The sequence below is a fragment of the Lynx canadensis genome, chromosome E1 (genome assembly GCF_007474595.2).
Source record: "Lynx canadensis isolate LIC74 chromosome E1, mLynCan4.pri.v2, whole genome shotgun sequence".
Classification (NCBI taxonomy): domain Eukaryota; kingdom Metazoa; phylum Chordata; class Mammalia; order Carnivora; family Felidae; genus Lynx; species Lynx canadensis.
In genome coordinates this window covers 47,897,606-47,919,865 of record NC_044316.2, presented here as the reverse complement: position 1 = coordinate 47,919,865, position 22,260 = coordinate 47,897,606, and the positions used below count along the sequence as shown (strand labels likewise).

Genomic DNA, 22,260 nt, shown 5'->3' with positions numbered 1-22,260 from the left:
AAACTGAATACAAAGAACTGAAGGGATACAAAATAACAGAAGCCTCAAAATGGGGTAAAAAGTTATTCAGGAAAAGAGATGTTGATGTCAGATCATACTTTGCAGGCTGTGACAGGCAGCGTGGAGGGAAATTCGGGGTAGGGAACAACAGGATGAAGGAAGGAACAAATAACTGTATACATAATGACAAACAGATTACCATGTATGCAGAGAATATCCTCCCACATCGTGAACTCAAATGTGGCATTCGGAAGACAAGGCTGGAGTTCCTGAACGGGCATGGCTTATACGAAGAACTTATAATAGGCATTAGATTAGTAATTAAAGTTCTTGATCATGGGTAAATGGGACAAACTGCATTTGTGAGATACAGAACAAAAGGAGACAGGGACAGGGACTGGCAGGTTACCAGAAGGGTCCTGGAATGAGGCAACAATGGCCTGAACTCAAGCGGTAGCTGTGGAAACAGAAGGGAAGAGAGCAGATCCAAGAAATTTTTCAGAGAACTAAACGGTATGATTAAGCAAAATATCAAGTAAAGGAGGTAAGGTGGCACGAATCATAAATCTTCCAGGTTCAAAATCTAATATGCCAGGAGAAGTATAGCACATTAGGAATTAAAAGAAAGTCTGGCAAAGAATATTACTTTGGTAGGAAATAAAGACGTGATTTTCAACAAATTATGCGTTAGGATCAGTTATGCAACTGACAGGATGAGATGTAAGGGCTAGAAATACAGATGTTGGACCTTTACCCACAGACATTTGAAATCCTATAGGAGCTAAAAATTAGAAAGGGTTGGCAACTCAGCAACTATTTAGAAGCTAAAGTTCGACTCCTGTGGCAAAAAGAGTGACATATTTTATCCTATTTCATAATCTTAGTGAAATATGACAAGAAGATGTACAAATCCTAAGCATACATTTTAATAACTTTACAAACTGAAAACACCCATGAGCCACTGCAAACGTAAACATCACCAGCCACTCTGAAGTCTTATGGCTCATCCTCTCCAGAAAGGCAACCACTACTCTGACTTCCATCAGAAAAAAATTAATTTTGGCTGTTGTTAAACATCCTATGGATGGAATCATAGGTTACTCTTTTGGGTCAGGCTTCGTCATGCATATTGTATGTCTGAGAGATTCATCCATGTCATGGGGCACAACCGTAATTAAAACTTTTTCGTTGTTATATATAGTTTTCCTTTGTGTGAATATACCTAAAATAATTTATCCATTTTACTGATGGGTCGTTTTCAGTGTCTGGCTATGAAAAATAATGTTGCCATGAACACTTCCATAAATATTTTGTGGTACACATACGCACTGATTTATTCTGCTTATACTTCCTGTGGCAAAGTTGCAATTGATTTGAGTCACAATTGATTTGAAAACTATGTCCCTGCAAAACCCTATGAAGTGAATGTTTATAACAGCTCTATTCATCATTGCCCAAAACTGGACATAACCAAGATATCTTTCAATAGACAAGTGGATAAACAAGCTATGGTACATCCATATCATTGAATGTTATTCAGCAATAAAGAGAAATGAGCTTTTAAGCCTCAAAAACACGTGAAGAACCCTTAAAGGTATGATTGCTTTTTATTTTAATGTTTACTTATTTTGGGGGGAGAGAGAGAGAGAGAGAGAGAGAGAGAGAGAGAGAGAGAGAAAATGAATGAGTGGGGGAGGGGTAGAGAACGAGAGAGACACAGAATCTGAAGCAGGCTCCAGGCTCTGAGCTGTCAGCACAGAGCCCGACATGCGTCTCGAACTCACAAACTGTGAGATGACCTGAGCTGAAGTCAGAGGTCTAACCGACTGAGCCACCCAGGTGCCCCAAAGGTACAACAGCTTAATGAAAGAAATCGGTCTGAAAAGGATACATACTGTCTGATTCCAATTACATGACATTTTGAAAATGACAAACTATACAAACAGTAAGAAAGATCAGGGGTTGCCAGGGATTTTAGGGAGAGGAGTAGGGACAAACAGAGTGAAGCACAGGTGATTTTTAGAACAGTGAAAATATTATGTACGATACTACAATGATGCATACATGAGAAGATACATTTGTCAAAGCACATGGAATTTTAAAGTACGAAGAATGAACCTTATTTTACTCAAATTAAAAAAATCATTTGGGAATTTGGGGAAATCTCAGGAAGAAATGCAGACTGTGACAAGAGAATCTAGTTACATTACAAATATATGAAAAAACCTCATCGAAGGGATGGGGGGAAAGGTGATGGTCTAAGCAATTTTGAAATGAGTGGAGTCTGTAAGACCAAAAGCAAAAAGTAACTGCTCATAAGCACTGTACCCAAAGTTGGTTCCTATAGGGGTACACTCTGAGAGAGGTATACATGCACACTGGAATTGAACAATTAACAACAAGGAGGATGGTGGAAGCCATGCTTCCACTGCTGGATTGAGAATTTACAGGTACACAAGGGGAAGAGGCTAGGATAATCCATGTGGTAATAGATTAGAGTTACAGACATCAGTAAGAAATTATGCTTAGCTTAATAAAGATACAGTTGATTACATATAGAAATGCATATATTCACAGATCAGCACATGCACATATACTCCCTTCCTCTGTCAGGTAAAAGGGTATAAAAGAAATGACACCCCAGCAGTAATGAGCACACCCAGCACACAGATCATGGTTTCTAATACCTTCTCCATGGAATCCACATTAATGGGGGTATGTCAAAGGGGCACAGGAGCCCACTGAAAGATCTCTCAATGGCCAAAGCTGGAATAATACCAGCAACAAAATAAAATATGGGAATACTGGACTATAACCCAGAGTCTAAAATAAATAATATCCACAAGTCCATACTGATACAAATAAATGATTCAATAAATGTATAAATAAGGGAGAAGAGACAAATCTCTCATGCAGAAAAGCTTCAAACAATTTATATAGATATCCCACCCTCAAGTAATGAGAACATAACTCCCTACTTGTGAAGCATAAGTAACTTTCTTCCAAAGAGGACAGTACGGAAAGGTGGGAAGTAACTTTATGGTGAAAACCCTAACAAACACTCCCTCAGCCAGGTGATCAAAATTAATAGCAAAAGTGGTAGGTCATTAATACCATGTGCCACTGATACGATGCGATGAGAATAAGTGTACCTGTGGGATCCTACGGCCTCAACCCATAACCCCAGTCTAATCGTGAGAAAAACATGAGACAAAATCCAATAGAGGAGCATCCTACAACATGCCTGCCCCCCATTCCTCAAAACTGTTGGGATCATGAGAAGCAAGTTAAGTCTGAGAAACTGTCACAGCCAAGAGGAAACTAGGGAGAAGTAACAACTAAATGTAATGTGATATCCTGGATAAGAAACAACATTATGTAAAAATTAAGGAAAACTGAATAACCTATGGTCTCTCGTTAATTATGGTAGATCGGTACTGATTCATTTGTAACAAGCAGGCCAAAATCATGGAAGATGTTAGTAAAGGAAATTGGGTGTGGGGCATATGGAAACTGTGGACGACCTTGTCAAATCTTCTGTAAATCTAATACTATTCTAAAAAATAAAGTCTTCCTTTTTTTTAAATGGTTATTTAATTCAAAATGATGAACTGGTGCTATCTGGGGGTTTCTTTATAACTATGAAGCTGGAAGAAGAAATGGTGGTGGTGACTACAAAATGACAAATTCCAGTGATCTCAGAGAGGACACAGGTTGCCCCATGAATTACCACATGTCCCTACTAACAACAGGTAATCATGGCCAACAGAATATCTCAGGTGTCTGAGGCCCTTTGACACTCTTTACGGTTGGATCTCTTAACCTTGATCCAGGTCGATGAGCACAATTCACAGTGTCAGGAAACCGGAATGGAAAAGAAAATCTCACCTTAATTTTCACTACCCTGACCTTCCGCATTACCCTTCAACTGAATATAGTCAACAAACCAGGGCAGTATTTAGCAATACCTACGGCTAACAGAAATCACAGATAGTTGTACAGTCCATCATAGTTTTGGATAATCACTAAATACTGTTCATCCTCATTATTACTCACAAATTACCACAGTTATTAGGCCCACTGCTAAATCTTGATATGTATTCCATTAGTTTGGAAACATATATATATTACTTTATCATGACTTTATTATTACTATTATGATAACTGTAACTCAAAAAATTGCCTCTCTTTGTGACCTGTTTTATTAAACGTAAAAATCTTATTCTGAGAAGGACTACACAGACTTCACAAGGTTGCCACCAAGATCCGTGATACAGAAAAAGGTAAAGAACTCCTCTAAGAGAACCTAAAATCTCAATAAAGCCATCCACAGACTTCTCGTGTGTGTCTCAGTGCTGATCTGAATCGAGCCTTATATTTTACCACTGTCACTTCCCCGAGCATCTAAGCATTTTGCCATGGTTTTCAGATGTGTAAGTTCTAATGTATTGTTTTAAAAATTCAGTGTTTACATGTTTTAATTATGAATCTCACACAAGAAAATCCCCGCCAATACCAAAGAACGTAAGTCTAATAATCTATACAAGTGTCTGCTTACAAAAAATGGCATGGAAACAAATCGACAAGAAAGAAAGAAAGAAGAAAGAAAGAAAGAAAGAAAGAAAGAAAGAAAGAAAGAAAGAAAGAAAAGAAAAGAAAAGAAAGAAAAGGAAGAAAAGGAAGAAAGAAAGAAAGAAAGAAAGAAAGAAAGAAAGAAAGAAAGAAAGAGCCCGAAAGAACAAAACAGAGGAACTAATTCTCAGTGACAGTCCTGTCTTTCATCTTTAGCCATGCCTTGAACTCTAGCTTATTTAATTATTAAATCAGGAGCTGCTTAGCAAGATTTGTCTAGTTTTGATGATTCTTAAATCCAACCCTGCTGACAGACTCTGTCCATTTTACTCTATATTTACTGTTACCTACTGACAAGGGCTGAATGCTAATCTTTAACTCCAATTTTCATTAAAAATAGAATGAAGTTTCGCTGACCATGACCACCTGGCTCGAAAGCATCATTTTCCTTTACATCCCAAGTGCATGAAGATTAAAAATTCCACCGTGAAAGATACTGCTTTTATATTAATTAATGAAATATAACTACGCAGTCAACATTGTAGGCAATCCGTATGTTTCACAGCTTTCAACTTTAGAATTGCTTAATATGTTCAACTCATGTTTGCAAAAATTTAGGATTTTGAGATGACAAAAATGTATCTTCAGATACAAATCTGATTGTTGTTCGTGACTTTAAATACATCATCATGCTGATTATCCAGAAAATAAATTCTTTTTTAAAAAAATGTTTATTTATTTTTGAGAGAGAGAGAAACAGAGCGTGAGCAGGGGAGGGGCAGGGACAGAGGGAGACACAGAATCGGAAGCAGGCTCCGGGCTCTGTCTGAGCTGTCGGCACAGAACCTGACCCGGGCTCAAACCATGAACTGTGAGATCGTGACCCGAGCTGAACTCAGACACTTTAACCAACTGAGCCACCGGGCACCCCGGAAAATAAATTCTTCATATTTTTTTACCCCCAAAACCATGGTCCACCTGCAGCCAGCCTTCCGCTTTGCGCTGAACAGCATCGTCATTTGCTGGCTGTGGCTGATACTCATGCCCAAGCCAGCCCCTCTCTTACCTGGGCTACAATAAAAGCTTCCTAATCAGTCTCCCTGCTCCCATCCTCGGCCCCTCACACTTTTTTCTCTGCACGGGACCAGAGGGACACATTTAAAACATCAGTCAGATGGAATCACTTCCAAGTGCTCAACCCATTAAAAATTCAATACATATACACTAAAAGTTCACTGACTTGTACACTTCAAAATAATTTTGTAAAATATAAATTATACCTCAGTCAAGCTATTTAAAAAAAAAAAAGAATCCATCACAATGGTCTACACAGCTTTCTCTGATTTGTCCCCTAACTTGTTTCCTACCACCCCCCCTTCTGCTCTGCCTTTTGGTCTGCATTGCCCCCTTGCTGTCCTCCGAACTTGCCCAACACATCCCAGTGTTAGGATCTTTGCACTGGCTGTTCCTTCTGCCTGAAATGCTGTTCCCAGATTATCACATGGCTCCGTCCCACATTTCCTGAGGTCTCTGTGTAAATGTCCCACCTTCAGAACGGCTTTCCATTACCTCCTTACCTATGGTAGCACCCTCCTCCACGCTCTCCCCTCACACCAGTGTTGCTCAACCTTTTTTTCCTTCTAATTACTGCCCCCTCAATTAAGACTCTTTATATATTTTTCTTTTAATTGTTCCCTACCATAAAATTTTAATACCTCAGACCTCCTCTTTATAAACTGTACCCACTGAGGGTCACAAGCCACTACAATATCTGAAATTTCTTTTATCCCAACAACCAATTCCCACCATCTTGAGGACAAATCAGCCCTATTTATGGGGGAAGATGCATGTCTTCTATTGACTTCTTTTTCATCAGAGCACTGACCACCACTGGACATTTATAGTCATTGATTGGCTGTCACGCCCACAAAACTGTGAGCAAAGACATTCTGGTCATCACTATGGCTCGAGGACCCAGTATAATGCCTGCCATGTTTTTATAAGGGACTAAATATGTCTCTTGGACTTATTATGCTTTAAATAGGGAGGAGAGGGTGAGCCTCAGCAGAAAGGGCACCAGAAACTGTTGTTGTTGAGTTGTAGGAGTTCCTCATCTGTTCTGGTCTAATATGGTCTAACAAGGCTTGAGATTCTCTCACTCTCTCTCTGCCCCTCCCTCACTCGTGCTCACTCACTCTCAAAATAAATACAAAGTCCCCCCCCCACAAAAAACAGGAAAAAGAAAAAAAATCCCTTTAGAAAATAATTCATGTCTTCCACTAATATCCCCCCCACGTTCCATGAAGTGGGTGGAAGAGGGACAGAAAGATCTGGTTGGTTTGGGTTGTTAATTTTACCATCAAAAAAGTTTCATTATGGGACATTTCAAACATATACAAAAGTAAAAGGTATAGTATAATAAATCCACTTGTGTCCATCACTCAGAGTCAACATCTAGCTGCTTAAACAAACTTTCTAGGAATCCAAGGTACTGAAGCACCACCTGACCCTCCTATTCCAGCAGGGACTGATGCTGACAAGCCCTGCACATCTAGAAGACCCATGGTGCCATCCAGTTTGCTTGTACATTTCTTCAGTGCTGACTGAGGGTTCTGCTTTCTTGAACTGGCTAGGTCAGTTTCACCTACAACCTCCCAACTCCAAAAACTGTATTACTGTCAAATGCTCTTTGTCCTTCTGGGTTTATGCCTTTTTCTTTATCCCTTTACTATCATTTTTGTGGGCAGGGATAGAGGCCAACATGATCTTCAACCTGCCATCTTCAAACAAATGTTGATTAACTTCTTGACTTAATTATTTTCTCATTTATATGTCTCTCTTATTATTCCTACATGTTACATTTTCAAAGATAACATTAAAAAATTAACTATTGATGGGGCGCCTGGGTGGCGCAGTCGGTTAAGCGCCGGACTTCAGCCAGGTCGCGATCTCGTGGTCCGTGAGTTCGAGCCCCGCGTCAGGCTCTGGGCTGATGGCTCGGAGCCTGGAGCCTGTTTCCGATTCTGTGTCTCCCTCTCTCTCTGCCCCTCCCCTGTTCATGCTCTGTCTCTCTCTGTCCCAAAAATAAATAAACGTTGAAAAAAAAAAATTAAAAAAAAAAATTAACTATTGAGTACTTATTACATAACTTATGCATATTAATTTATTTAAAATTTCCAACAATATATATTACACTGTACTACTGTTATCCTATCCAGCAGATGAGGAAAATTAACACCGGAAGAATTGACAAGGCACTCAAGCTAGTAAGAAGCTGGGATTTGAACCCAAGACCCTAACGCCTAAGTTCCAAGTCTCTATGGATCCTGCTTCTCATTTCTTTAGCCCTGTGAGACAGGCCCTAGAGCTGGTCTAGGGGTCTCCACGATATGATTGAATAACTGACTCATGTTCAAGCACCACACCTTTAATTTTTTTTTTTCCAACGTTTATTTATTTTTGGGACAGAGAGAGACAGAGCATGAACGGGGGAGGGGCAGAGAGAGAGGGAGACACAAAATCAGAAATAGGCTCCAGGCTCTGAGCCATCAGCCCAGAGCCTGACGCGGGGCTCGAACTCACGGACCGCGAGATCGTGACCTGGCTGAAGTCGGACGCTTAACCGACTGCACCACCCAGGCGCCCCGTCAAGCACCACACCTTTAAATTCAAGGAAGTACAGGGTCAAGGCCAGGGTGGCCCGGGTGGGCCGTCAGTGGGAAATGAGAACAGGGTTCAGCCTGACACAAGGCTCTACCATTCAGTGGGGTCACATCACATATTAGGAACAAGACTGATGAGGTACACTTGCTTCAGATGCGAGGAGCCCTGTTCACGTACCCATTAGCCTACCTGTTTCAGGCTTACGTATTTGAGGAAGTCAGCTAAGCTTCTCAAAGGCCGAAGAACTCACTCTCTCAGACCCATCTTCTGCAACCACATGCTCTCCGAGGAGGCTGTTGAGGGGAATCCTTCATGTTTCCTGAGAGAAAGTTACTGGTCTCTCTGCTGTGAACTATGGTGACCTTCTTCTGCATCCTTTCAGGAAGGGAACTTTTGGGGATTACCACATGACATCTCTGGTCCCTCAGTCAAGTTGAAATGAAACAAACAAACTAACAAAACAGAAAGAGAAAGAAAGAAAGAAAGAAAGAAAGAAAGAAAGAAAGAAAGAAGAAAGAGAGAGAGAAAGGAAGAAAGAGAGAAAGGAAGAAAGAGAGAAAGAGAAAGATAGACTCTAGACTGAAAGTCTAGACTGAAATCTCTAGACTGACAGTCAGTGAAAAAACAAGAAAAAAAGATTTGTCAAGGCTTCTGGGAGGTGAAAAAAAAAAAAAAAAAAAAGCACCACTGAACAATCCAGAGTAAAATCCCACAGCAAACTTCAACAGACTGTCCATTGTTGCATATAATTTTGCATCAAGTAAGAAGGTAAAATGTTGTTTTAAATTCTGTAACACATTTATTTATGCACGGCACATGTCGGGGAAGCATGGAGTCATGGAGATTAATAGGATAGTTACTAAAAATGGCAAGAAAAGGGAAAAAAGCCTCACCGTGGACTGTGTCTGTGCCATGTATTCACCCTCCATTTTATTCAGACGTACATTTGTGTCCTCGAGCAACTCTTGAATATTTTCCGTGTGCCGCTTTTGAAGATCAAACTTCTCCTTTTCCATTTCTGCCACGGCATTGTGGAGCTACACAGTGAATTCAAGAATTGACTCTTTCACCATTATTATAGAACAGATTAGTTTGCAACTCAAAAAAAAAATGTTTGCCTCTATTTCTCTCTTTATTTATTTGGTGACCTAACAACAAAAGATGTAAAACTCACAAATAAATATTCACAGTAAAGATATTGTATAGAGTGTGACTAAGAAATAATTTTTCTCTTGACTTTCCTGAAGGGAAAATTTTAATGAACAAATGAATATGAAAGGGAATTCTCCACCTCAGGTAGAAAGGGTAAATAAATCACACAGATAGCACAACGCCTCAGGTACACAACACTAGTATTTGCCTGAAATCAGAAAACAGAAAAGTTTATAATATTGTTATTGATTAGGAACATCATCCGTCAGGATTTTCAGTTCATTTGCACAAAATTTTGTGTAAGAGTAAGGTTAACAATGCCTTCTCCTTCACCCTCACCCCCAACAAGAAACTATTTTTACCCATTCCGTAGTCTATCCAAAAGTAGAGGTAAAGATAGCATTTATAAATCAAATAGGGAAAGAGTTCCCTAAGGAGAACTATATACTACGTGTCCTCAAGTATACAGGTTTGCTAAAGACTAGGTATTCACCGTTTACACGGACGAAGCTCCAAAATATCTATGTAACTAAGGTAAAGAAAACAAGGTTCGGCGGATAGCTTCTAAACCGAGTTGCTGCGAGCCTGGGCTCCCAGCCTGGGAGCGGTTCCTTCACTTATCTTAATGGGAGGGAGATTCTGAGTCTAACTCCTGTCCCTGCATCCAACCCCAGGCTCACGCAATAGATGGGGCGGGAGAAGTCCAGAATAGATTAAAGGACAGATTGGATTTCCCATTCACGAATAGGAGACACAAGGATGTAACACGTGCACAGAGATTCTTAAGACACTGAACTAATAGGGAAAACCCAGAGACAGGGTGGAAATTCAAGGCAGAATGCGGGCAATAATTGTTTTCCAATTCCAAGAAGTTTGCTAATTTCTAGCTGAACGGGAAAAGTGACGATGGCTCAGTAACAGCCACACAAAAGAAGACCCTGGGGCTCCACAAATTCAACATATGCAGTGTGGGCTACTTTTGAGTGGTCCCCCAAATCCCTGGGAGGTTGTTATTTGTACTTTTTGCCAAAGTATATGCTTTAAACTGGCGTTAGGTCTGGTATTCAAAAGTCAGTCACTTAGCTGGCATGTGAATGTGGCAAAGCCCACAGCACCTCGGTTTCGGTGCCGTCAACTGATGTGCGTAGTAACTCTAATAAGTGATCTAAAAGGGTCACTTAGGATTTTGTGGTTTTACTCCTATTGTAGTGGTTTCTTTCTCTTTTTTTAATGTTTATTTATTTTTGAGAGAGAGAGAGAGAGAGAGAGACAAAGCATGAGCAGAGCAGAGGATGGGTCAGAGAGAGAGGGAGACACAGAATCCGAAGCAGGTTCCAGGCTCCGAGCTGTCAGCAGCACAGAGCCCGATGCGGGGCTTGAACTCACAAACCAGGAGATCACGACCTGAGCCGAAGTCTGACGCTTAACCAACTGAGCCACCCGGGGGGCCCTGTTGTAGTGGTTTCTTTATGTTTATGGTCTCCCGGGGCACCCAGGACATCTGCCTACTTAGTGTTAAAAATCCAAAGCATCTAGTACATGGTTGAAGCTAGAGGAGGATCTGTACGTCAGTCTGAGTCATCTCATCCGGGGAATTTACAGTTGAGCCTGCAAGGGGAAACATGACACTGGCAGAAACAAGTATGCTCCAACTTGGCTGATACGTTTGAGGATCAAACAGGTGTATCTAGTCCAATTATCTGACTGGAAATGACTAATACTCAAGTATTCATCTAGAAATTCTATCGGTATCTACCAAGTCCCAGGCACAATAGATCACAGCGAGCTTTCCCAAACCTAGCAATGAATTAGCATCTAGGTAATTTGGTCTGGGAGGCTTTAAGAGGGAAAACACGACCCTCGGGGATAAACTGAGCAGCAAATACTACTTGTCATGCTCTAAAGGACAGACCTGGCTAGGGGTTCTTAAGCCATCGAGATGCCACCAGAGCCCTGTGATCATCAGGGGATCCACACATTCTTTAGCCAGGGTTTTGACAGTGGGTGTAGGGGATGCAAAGGTTTTCCCAGGGTCCTACATATCGATCTTTAGCCTGGACATTTGGCCATGTAGTTGTCTCATGACAGAAGAGACCCAGAAAAACTAGGAATCTGCATAAATAGGTGGAGAAGTATTGTAAAAGCCCACAGGTTAATGGGTGCAGCCACTCTGGAAAACAGTCAGGCAGTTCCTTGAAATGTTAAACACAGAATTACCATATGACCCAGAAATTCCACTCCTCAGTATATCCCCGTGAAGTAACAGAAAATAGATATATTGGTCTCCGCCCCCAGTTCCTGGCATAGAACTAAAACCCTTGTCATGTCCGAAGTGGTAAAAGCACTAAGAGCATCTTTTCTTCTAATATTTGGTCTTTGACCTTGGTTCCTGGGCTAGAGCTCCTAAATCCCTTAGAATTTCCTAGGTGAGGGGCGCCTGGGTGGCTCAGTCGGTTAAGCATCTGACTTCGGCTCAGGTCACGATCTCATAGTTCATGGGTTTGAGCCCTGCGTCAGGTTCTGTGCTGATGGCTCAGAGCCTGGAACCTACTTTGGATTCTGTGTCTCCCTCTCTCTTTGCCTTCTCCCCTGCTTTCTCTCTCTCTCTCTCTCTCTCTCTCTCTCTCTCTCTGTCTCTCTCTCTCTCTGTCTCTCTCAAAAATAAAAGAACATTAAAAAAAATGTTTTGAAGAATTTCCTAAGTGAGGGGTGCCTGGGTGACTTGGTCGGCTGAGTGTCTGACTTTAGCTCAGGTCATGACCTCACGGTTCATGGGTTTGAGCTCCACGTCAGGCTCTCTGCTGACAGTTCAGGGCCTGGAGTCTGCTTTGGATTCTGTGTCTCCCTCTCTCTCTGCCCCTTCCCCACTCACACTCTGTCTCTCTCTCTCTCAGAAACAAAAAACATTTAAAAAAAATTTTTTTTTTTTAAGAATTTCGTAGGTGAAACGAGTGTGTTTTGTTTCAGTGAGATGACTCTTGATGGGCTCTTTAGGATGGAGGTAATCCTGGAAGATCAAGCCATGACTGATGAATGGATAATCAAAATGTGGTATGTCCATTCAATGGGTTATTCAGCCATGATGCTGACTAAACTCTTGATTCATGCCACGACATGGTGAAACTAAAAAACATACGGTGAGAGAAGGCAGTCACAAACCACCACATAGTATGTGCTTCTATAGGCAGAATTCCAGAGACAGAGAGTGAATTAGTGTTTGCAAGAGGCCGGAGGGAAGGGAAATGGGAAGTGACTGCTAATGGGTTTCTTTCTGGGGTGACAGAAATTAAATGGTGATGATGGTCACACAATCTTGTGAATATAATGAAAACCACTGAACTGTACACTTTAAAAGGGTAAATTTTATGGTGTGTGAATCATAACTCAATGTTTTTAAAGGCGCACAGATTAGAAACAGCACGGTAGAATCAGACAACTGGGAAAGTTCCGTGAAGCTAGTCCAAAAGTACAAGAAACAGCGTAGGGTCGTGACAGAAGGTGAAGCTTGAAAGATCCAGAGTCTCAGTCATGAAGAGTCCTGTAAATTTCCTACCAGGAAATAACTGGTGTGATTTAAACATGGTGCGTGTGGGGCGGGGCGGGGACCAGTGTGTTAGAAAGACCATTGGTGTGGTGTATTGTGGGGGGGGGGGGGTGGACTGAAGAGGTGCAGAGAGTCCGGTTACAGCAAATCTAGGAAGAGGTGATAGTCTCTGGAACTAGGGAAGGACCAAGGGTGAATAACAAAACAAGTAACAAAACAACAGAACTGGATAAGTGATTGGATGTGGAGGTGAGGCAGAAAGAAGAACCTAAGCATCTGAGCAAACAGCAATGCCACGGGGAACAGGGAATTAAGGAAAACCCCTAGGAGGAGATGTTTTAGCAACAAAGGAAGAAGATGGCGTTTGGGAAGAACGATGGGATTTCGATCAAGGAGACATCTTAAATAGGAAGTTGTATAATGGACTTGGAGTGAGACATGTGCAGCGGAGATCTCTAATGGGATATTAGGGAGTACGCACACATGCATGAGTGTGCACACACACCCCACCCATACACACGCATGCGTGCACACACCACACACAATGTGCATACACCACGCACGTGCACACGCATGTACACACATGCACGTGCACAAACTTGCACCACCTGTCCATATAGGTACTTCATAATTTTTTAATGAATGCTTGCATAAATCGTAAGGTACACCTATCATCGCCTTATTAATTTTTGGTACCTATCTTACTTGCACCACATTTTCCCATCTGCCCAGATTTACGTGCAATTGTACTTCATAAAAAAGACCATCAATCACGTTCACAGTGGATTTCACATCCGCTGATTACCATGTAGCTGTAAGAAAGATTTGCTAATCCGGCCAAAGGAACAAAATGTACCCTTGTACATGGTAGAACGCAGAAGGCTTTTCTCTTCTAACACCCAGCAATTTAAACTGAAAAGTAAGGAACTAGGGAATTCAGACAAAGGGAGGAAGGACACCTGTTCTGTATGCAATGTACCTGCAACAAACACAAAAATATGCCGAACTTATGGAAAAAAGGCAAAACCAAAATGTGAGAATGAGAAAAAGCACATAAATTGACAAAATAAAACTAGAAAAGAGTGGATTCTCCCCATCGTAATACATCTGCAGCGCACTTCCCAGACTCGGCCTAAAGCTACCATTGCCAGGACAGATTTCAGACCAACGGCGTCTGCCTGGAAAGGCACTGATAACTTTCAGTAAAACGTTTTGAACCCTGACTATTATTGAGAGAATATGAGTTAACAGTATGAGTTATCTTTATGATGGAATACCTCAAAAGAAGTAACCTAATTTATTGTAAGCACATATTGTAATCTGAACTAATGGTCAAGGGCTCCTAAGTCAAAGTACTATATGACTATGTGAGATTCGTTCATAACAAGTATTTTTATTACATTGATCTTGGCACTACTAAATTATATGAAAATATTTCCTTAATTAAATTAAATGCTCCTCCAAGAAAAACCCATCCGCTACTAATTTCGTTTACATCAAAAATAAGTTTATACTATAAATATTGTATTATCCGAAATTTCAGAAAAGAAATGATCCAATGGCCAAAATCCAAAATTAAAAAGGTATAATTTCCAAAAATTATCCTGCGGTTTTTTCCCTACTAATTTTCCTTAAAATCTATAAGCTATGACAAAAATTTCAGAACATGAAATTCAAGAATTAATCAAAAGTAAGTTTTCTAAGTGAAACCTACTTTATAAACCATTACACTTCTAGAATATACCAAAACATGAACAGTAGCTATTTCTAGACAGTTGGGCCTGAATTTTAAGTTATCTTATTTTCTTTTTTCATACTTTTCTGTATATTCTGTGAATATATTTTTATAATTAAATATATTACTTTCAAGCGTATACCTTTGTATTTTCCATTACCATCTTATGTCGCTTACCTTTTTTTCCCAGTCATTATTCAGAGATTCGGTACTCTGTTCACATATCTTTTTTAGCTCTGTAATCTGGTTTTCTTTGGTCTCTCTGATAACTTGACAGTCACGTATAAGGATCTGAACTGTCAAAAATGATGAAACACATAGTTAAACCAATTCTAGCTACCTCATCAGAGTCTGATGACAGAAAATAAGGTTTGCCAGTTAATAGATAATTCCATTTTTCTGCAACTCTTCTCAATTGTCTTTTCTGAAGGATCTCTTATTCTTTCCTCGCTTTCTCTCCATTTCTATCACCACAGAATTGGTTGAATCCGTTACTACTCACTCCCTAGACAATTTTAACAGTGTGCTGGCCTCTATATCATTTCCTTCCAGTGGGTCCTCCGTGGCTTTGAAGAGACCTTTCTACAGTGCAAATGCAGCACTGTTACTCTCAGACTTGAAATCTTTCTACAACTTCCCTCACCTAAAACATAAAAACCAAAAATCTCTAATATGGAAAACAGCTCCTCATGATCTATTTCCTGCCATATTTCTCACCACTTCCATATTTTTAAACTTGTATTGTAAACACACCAACCTACCCACAGCTTCCTGAGGCCATGTCCTTTCATCTGTTCTCTGCCTAACTGTGATCATTTATTACCCAGAATGCCCATCTCTTTCTTACTGAAAAACCCCTACTTATCCTTAGTCTTAATTTGAGTATCACCTTCTACTCTTTTTTTAATGTTTAATTAGTTTTTGAAAGAGAGAGAGAGTGTGTGTGTGTATGAGCAAGTGGGGGAGGAGCAGAGAGAGAGGGAGAGAGAGACCCTCAAGCAGGCTCTGCACTGTCAGCCCAGAGCCTGACACCGGGCTCGATCCCACGACCTATGAGATCAAGACCTGAGATCAAGAGTTGGACGCTTACCCAACTAAGCCATCCAAGTGCCCCTCGAGTATCACCCTCTTTATGAACCATTCACCAACCAGATTCCTCCCCTTGCTGGGGCAGAAAGAAACTCCTCTTTATTCCCAGGGAACCTCATCCATTTCTCCAATAAATCACTTATTACTTTATATGTTATAATGGTTTACTTGCCTATCTCCTAAGGAGAAAGATATTTCAACTTTTTATCTACAGGCCAAAACACTGTCACATAGGCAAGTACTCAAAAAGATGTGTCCTGAATAAACAGATGAAGGAACTCATCATTTCAATATACTGTCGCTTCTAGATACATTAAAATGATTACCAAGGTTTGTGTTACTGAAACAAAACAGGCTTTCAATTATATAAAACGCTTCCCTTATAAATCATCTAAATTTCTACCTTCTTATTAAAAATGCTTTATGGGGCACCTGGGTGGCTCAGTCGGTTAAGCATCCGACTTCAGCTCAGGCCATGATCTCACGGTGTGTGAGTTCGAGCTCCGCATCAGGCTCTGTACTGACAGCTCAGAGCTTGGAGCCTGCTTTGATTTTGTGTCTCCCTCTCTCTCTGTCCTCCCCACTCACACTCTGTCTCCCTCTCTCTCAAAAATAAACATTAAAGGGGCGCCTGGGTGGCGCAGTCGGTTAAGCGTCCGACTTCAGCCAGGTCACGATCTCGCGGTCCGGGAGTTCGAGCCCCGCGTCAGGCTCTGGGCTGATGGCTCAGAGCCTGGAGCCTGTTTCCGATTCTGTGTCTCCCTCTCTCTCTGCCCCTCCCCCATTCATGCTCTGTCTCTCTCTGTCCCAAAAATAAATAAACGTTGAAAAAAAAAAATTTTTTTTTAAATAAATAAATAAACATTAAAAAAATTTTTTTAATGATTTATACTGTTGCTGATTTAAGTGAACATTTGTTTAATACACTCATGTCTTCTGGAGGGTAAAATAAATTCACTTGCGTTGTTACTTGAATGTACTACTTTCCTAGCTTACTGAACATGTTCTTCTTCACTTACTTTAAGATAGCAAAATTTTCATAAACATTTACAGAGAAACTTATTTCACACATAGATCTCAGCCATGCAACACAAAAGGGGAAAAAGAAAAGAATCCAGGTTAGCCTAATATTAGTCTTCAGCATCGACAGCATTTTACTTCACAATTCCAAAATTAAAACTAAGATCTGTTTGCAGTTCAAAAAGCCTTAGGAAATATTATTTTGAAATCTCAGGCATGTTCAAATTGCCTGGTTTGAATCAGCATTAAGAAACGAAAACCTAGAAAAAATTTTTAACTATTTTTGTAGCCACTGATATTTGGCGAAAGAACCTGAACAAATGTCTAATTACCTTCACCAACATTTAAGTCTGGAAATAAACCTAAAAATATCTGCTTTGTTAGTTAACTTACATATATAATTGCCACCCTAAATTTCAAGGGCATTATCCTCTCAGATACACTCAGGTTTGGTGGTTTGGGAGACAGCAAGTTCTATACGGAAACCCGAAACAGAAACCTCTCCCATCGATTCTATCTCACCATTCACCAAATCCTCCGAATCCTCCAAAATGTCTTCTTCAGTTCCACTCTCACTGCCTCCCAGCGCCCTGCCATCATTCCAGTATTCTCATGCCAAGTTACAGAAGCATGGAAGCAGAACATCCTCGAGTTGGAAGGGACTTTATACATTATTGATTCCAACCTCACCGTTTTATAAAGAGTAAGCCATAGCCAAGAAACTTCGGGATGTCATAGAGCAGACATCGAACGGCAGGGCTGGGATCAGAGCCCATGTTTCTAATAAGTAGAATAATTCGCTTGCTCACTCGCTCGCTCTCTCTCTCCACGCCACCTCTATTATAACAGGCTAGAAACCAGCCTCATCTTGTTTGTCACACTCACCATTACCAGGCTACTCCTCCTAAAACATGAGGTTCTAAAGCTCACCTCTCAAAAATCTTGTCTGATCCCCAGCACCTACAGGATAAGCTTGGAACTTCTAAATCTGAAATTCAAGGCCATGCTTAAGCTCCCCTGTCTGGTCCTTTTCAATCCTTCTCCTAATGTACAGGACGTCTGCTCCAGCTCAAGGGCTCTCCAACGCCCTTCGCACACCAGACGGCACAGCATCCTTGCCCCAGTACCTGGAACCCTTCCCTCCAACTAACCAAATCTCACAAAACCATCATTAAGGTTCCTTTGCCTACAACAGATTTTTAAAACTCTCTCTGACTGCCTGTTGCAGTTCAATGTTTTACCCTATAGTCACAGTCAATTTAACACTTGATTACATGCTTTCTTTTCCTTCGTAATGAAAGTGTAAATGGGGAATACCTTTTAAATGTTTGTTCTGTCAATCACAACACCAGCCTATAGCACAAGGCTTAAAGTAGATACTTAATGTAATGAATTTTATTAGGCCAAGAGGAATAATTTCCCTAGACTTCCGCGGGAAAGCCAGTAAGCTCTAATCTATGACTGACCCATGGCCGCTCCAGTCCAATAAGGAGAGAGAGTTAGGAAGTAGAAGAGTAGTGACAGATTCATCCAACTGCTTAATCAAACCAACCACCACTGCCACCATCACACACAAACGCACACACACACCACATACCCCATACGCACACATACATACACACACCACACACACACATATAAACATATTACAGACATACACACACATACATACGCACACATACACACACACACACACACACACACACACACACACACAGTTTTGACTCAGTCATATGGAAGCCCATATAAACATCCCCATCTCATATTAAAGGTCAGAACTAAAATTTTACTTTATACAACCATTAAAATAAAATGGAAATGCTTTCAAAAAGTTGATGTAACAATACATCACCTTTCTTTTCAAGTTTTCTAACAGTCTCCTCCATTTCATTTTGTTTCTTTTTGTATAAAATTTTCAATTCTTCTATTTCATTATTCTTTCTTTCTAAAATCTGCAAATAAATTTAAAACGTTTTAGTAAACTATTTTTATATAGAGAACACGTAACTTTTAAAACAAGCACAATATTTTTTGTTAAGTCTCACTTAATCCCATAAATGGGTTTCCAAAAAAAAGATGTAAAAACTATCTTCTAGGGCATTGAGAAAATATAAAATATACTAAAATAATTGATTACTGAAAGAAATATGTCATCAGCTTTCAATTTTCATGTATCAATTTTCAAGGAGAACATAAATAATAAATTGATTCTCTAAAATATAATTCAGAGATTAAAGTGTGTCATAAAGAAGCATAGAGAAGCCGTCAGAAACTTGGCTGGCACAGCACAATCCACCCTTCCCCCACCCCCCCTCCACTGCACTGGGACAGGACACCTTCAGATGAGCGGACCCCTGGATCCTCCCTCTGGTGTCCTTTCATTTTCATGCACAATAACAAAAATCCCCAGACACATGGGAAGATGACCTGTAATAGGCTTTTTTTAGATCTAGCTTTGCTATTATGAATCAAAAAAAGTCAGTTCAAAATAAGTCAAAAATTACATGAATATTTTACATCATTAATTGTATTGTGTCAGAAGTTTTAAATGAATCATTTATTAGGGTTGAATCATGATTTTATACTCCTAAATACATCTACACACACACACACACACACACACACACACACACACACACGAGAAATAACCAAAATGCAGTAGTTAGCAAGTAGAACAAAAAATGTGCTAACAAAGGGGAAAAAAGAAAACCAAATTGAGGCAAGAGTATGAATACCCACTTTTCATACGGTTGGAGTATATTTCCTGTACACTCAAATTCAGCTTAAAAAATATTGGCAGGGAAGGTTGTTCACCAACGTCTCACCAGCCTTTTCTTAGTGCTTTTATTACCAGCATTTTACTTTATCTTTCATGGTTTTAGTTCCACCTCTAAGAATGATTGGTAAATAGAAAAGAGGCTAGTTTGATCCTGAAGTCCACAAAAAAGCAAAAAAGGAAAAGAATGTACACAAACAGATAAAACACTCTAATTTTATTCCTCCCTGATTCCTGACACTTAGAAAATGCCATTCAAGCAACAAACTGAGGAATATACTTTCCAAACCTGGCGTAAGGTCAAGGATTTTATTTATATTTTACCTGGCATTTCAAACTAGTTGCATTGCTTTCTTTTTTCATGCAGAATTTATTTTAAAGGAGAAATTCCTGGAAAGAATTTTATTATTAAATGTTTTTCTTAGAACTGATCTTTGTAACGGACATACCAAGAAGCCTAGTTCAAACTCTATTACCGTGATTTTTCCAAATATATTTTTGTATTTATTTATCTTATACATCAATAGATTCCATTTCATTTGGATATATATTATGTTCTATTAAAATTACATTACCAAATCTCTAACATATTTGTGATAGCTGTTTTTATCTAACCAATTTGAGCTAGAGTAAAATTCCACTAAGAGCAGAAAGTAATACTGGCCTTCAAAACGTGAATGGGAAAGAAGAAAGAAGAAGGAAAAGGATTCAATATTTTTTCTCTTTCTAATTTTCAATCAGTGGTTTCCTTCTTGTTGCTTTGAAAGAAAATGAGCCAAACAGGCACCTGACTAAATATGAATATATTTTCAGCTTTTAAGAAAGCTTGGATATGTGATGTGTGGCTTCAACTCTCTGCCACCATCTCTGTCACTCAGTTTTGTGACGCAGAATCAGGCTTAGTGGTGCAACAGTAAATGCCAAGTTTCAATTTGGATTAATCTTTATGCATTGAAATATAGATGTATATATCACTCAACTTTTGAAATCAATACTAAAATATGCTAACCACTCAAATGCCATGTAGGATAACCATAAACTGATTATTATTGCTGTGCCCATTAAGAATAAAAATAAGTTTTCTTTAAAAATACAAATGGAAACACAGAAAGGCATAAATCCCAGTGAGCTACTGGGAAAAAGAAGCGTACATTCAGTGCTACCAACACAATGCATGCAGTCTATTACAAACAGAACTAAATCCAAAAGTTCCTTTTTAAATCAAAAAGCAAATTTTAATTTCCAGAAAACCAAAAGGAATATCAGACTAAAACAAACACTAGTGTGTACAGTTGATGTCTTACTTCAGCTTTTACGAAAGGTAATGCTAGAATGCAGATTAAGGACTCTAAGAAGGCCAGCCTTCACACAACAGAGGAAGAACTCAAGGTAGTGGCAACTATAAGGATTTACATAAACACATTTGTTTAGAAAGTGAAGTATAAAGATCCGACTTTGGCCAAAATACTAATTAGCAAATCCTATTTATAACGACTATTTAATCAGTGGACCATGGGATGGATGGTCACAAGACCTAGAATATTCTGAGTATTCAACGTTAATGAAAGAATAAACGGTAGAGAGCCTACCTTCTGAACATCGGCATCATGTTTCTGCTGCAGTTTCAGCTTCTCCTCGTGGCATTTGGCTTCTATCATTTTTGTTTTTATGTCCAACTTCAAGAAAAAAATTTCAAAGGTGTTATTTCCCTTTGGCAAAAGTCCCCCACTCAATGAAAATAATTCCTGATGTGAAAGTGTCCTTCTCCACATTTTCCTTCTAGCCACCGGTCTAGCAAATCACATCACTTTACCAACATGTTGGTTACATTCTTTGATTACTTCCAAGCTAAGTTAAGTGCTTCAGGTAAATTTCACTTGACAGACAACATTGAGAGTACTAAATACAGATTTACCAGTTATCCCCACCCCACTCCACCCCTAAAAAAAGTCATCTGAAATTTTTCTAAAGCCAATGGTTTAGCCTTTGCTTACTATTTTTAATGTGGTCTCGAATCAACCTTTTTACTTTTTGTCTTTTCTCATAGCTACATGTTCATTAAAACTACTCTTATTTATCTCCATACTTGAATGTGACAATTTGAGAGTGGATGTCCACAATTTGGGCATATCACTGATAACTGTACATTTTTCTTAAAAGATTCTCCAGTTCTGTCTCCTGGAATCATAGACCCCGACTACCTCAAGGAAGTCACTTTCAAGCATTCATTAACAACTCCTTTTATCCTCCTAACACCAACAGACACTGTACCAGCGCTCTGAGCAAAACCAGCCAAAATGTGACCAAATTGTTGATAATAATGGGTGCATCTCAGAATTAAAAAAATAATAGTGACATGTTTTAAGACAAATAACATAAAACTAATTATCTCAAAATGTGAAAGTATTTGAACACCGGATTCCTTACCATTTGCAAGAGTGTATACATCGGAGTCTAACAGACCTCATTTCTACTTTGGATTTTAATGCCACTATATTAACTATTGTGACTTTGGGCAAGTCACCCTTTGAGATTCTATTTCCTTTCCTGCTAGTCAAACTCGCCTCAATGAGTTGTGAAGCTTATTTTCAGTAATATCTTTTTTTTAACTTTTTTTTTTAAACATTTATTCATTTTTGAGAAACAGAGAGAGACAGAGCATGAGCGGGGGAGGGGCAGAGAGAGAGGGATGCGCAGACTCCGAAGCAG

At 39.6% G+C, this 22,260-nt stretch overlaps 1 protein-coding gene across 8 annotated transcripts in view; it reads right to left on the bottom strand.

The window, feature by feature from the left end:
• Positions 1-22,260, bottom strand: part of CEP112 (centrosomal protein 112) — a 418,049-nt gene that overhangs the window by 314,573 nt on the left and 81,216 nt on the right. For all 8 annotated transcript variants that reach the window (XM_030296738.1, XM_030296742.1, XM_030296741.1 and 5 more), the window contains 4 exons: positions 21,141-21,227; positions 18,628-18,727; positions 14,844-14,962; positions 9,129-9,272 (listed from right to left, as the gene is read on the bottom strand). In XM_030296738.1, coding sequence (XP_030152598.1) covers positions 9,129-9,272; positions 14,844-14,962; positions 18,628-18,727; positions 21,141-21,227 — 450 coding nt within the window. The remainder of the gene's footprint in view (positions 1-9,128; positions 9,273-14,843; positions 14,963-18,627; positions 18,728-21,140; positions 21,228-22,260) is intronic.